Below are 700 nucleotides of genomic sequence, written 5' to 3'. Positions count from 1 at the left end.
ACGCGAAGCTACTAAAAATTACAAATCACAGTGTTTGTTAATTTGTCGCTTTGTGTGGTGCGTATAATTTTCTTAGCAGAGTTTAGGCGTGCATACCTAGTTGTCAAATGTAATAAGCTCAATGAATTGCACAATCTCTCTCTCTCTCTCTCTCTCTCTCTCTCACACACACACACACAAAAGAAGTTGCAAGCTCTCTCTCTCTCTCTCACACACACACACAAAAGAAGTTGCAACTGAAGCTGCTACTTATTGAAACTGTGGCACAACCACAATCCTCCGCAGGAGAATATTGATGTTGTTCTAGTAGACCCTGCGTAGGAGGAGGGGCAGGTTCCCTGAAGATTCAGAGCCAGAAGGCACAATCCAGGAGAATGCAAAACCGGAGTTTGAGCCGATGCCGGTGAGGCCAACGAGGGCGGGAGCGAGGAAGAAGTAGCTTTCGCAGCGGGCGCCCGTGGTCTCTGGGCAAGGCAAGGGGACATTACAAGCTCTAGCCAAGTGAAACTCGGTGGCATCGTCATCGTCCACAAAGGAAAGGACAACGGAGCGGTGCCAAGCACTAAATTGCCACCCAAGCTTCTTCTCGGTTTCGGTGTTGGTGACAGTGAAAGCAGTCTCCAAGGTGATGTTCTCGGAGGCGGATGACGAGAGCGCTGTCAACTTGAACTTGTACCCTTCATCGCTCTGGTTGCCCGTG

General features: G+C 49.6%; 1 protein-coding gene across 1 annotated transcript in view; it reads right to left on the bottom strand.

Moving 5' to 3' along the window:
- Nucleotides 1–226: 226 nt before the first annotated feature.
- LOC147622567 (uncharacterized) overlaps nt 227–700 on the bottom strand; it is a 1,091-nt gene continuing 617 nt past the window's right edge. The window contains exon 2 of the mRNA XM_086822097.1: nt 227–700. This exon is cut by the window's right edge and continues 270 nt beyond it. Coding sequence (XP_086678223.1) covers nt 304–700 — 397 coding nt within the window. The 3' untranslated portion in view covers nt 227–303.

Source organism: Cibotium barometz, chromosome 28 (assembly GCF_041138505.1).
Source record: "Cibotium barometz isolate CiBa-2024 chromosome 28, ASM4113850v1, whole genome shotgun sequence".
In the NCBI taxonomy this organism is placed as follows: domain Eukaryota; kingdom Viridiplantae; phylum Streptophyta; class Polypodiopsida; order Cyatheales; family Cibotiaceae; genus Cibotium; species Cibotium barometz.
Note: the sequence above shows the minus strand (reverse complement) of the source record. Positions and strands in the feature narration are given on the sequence as shown.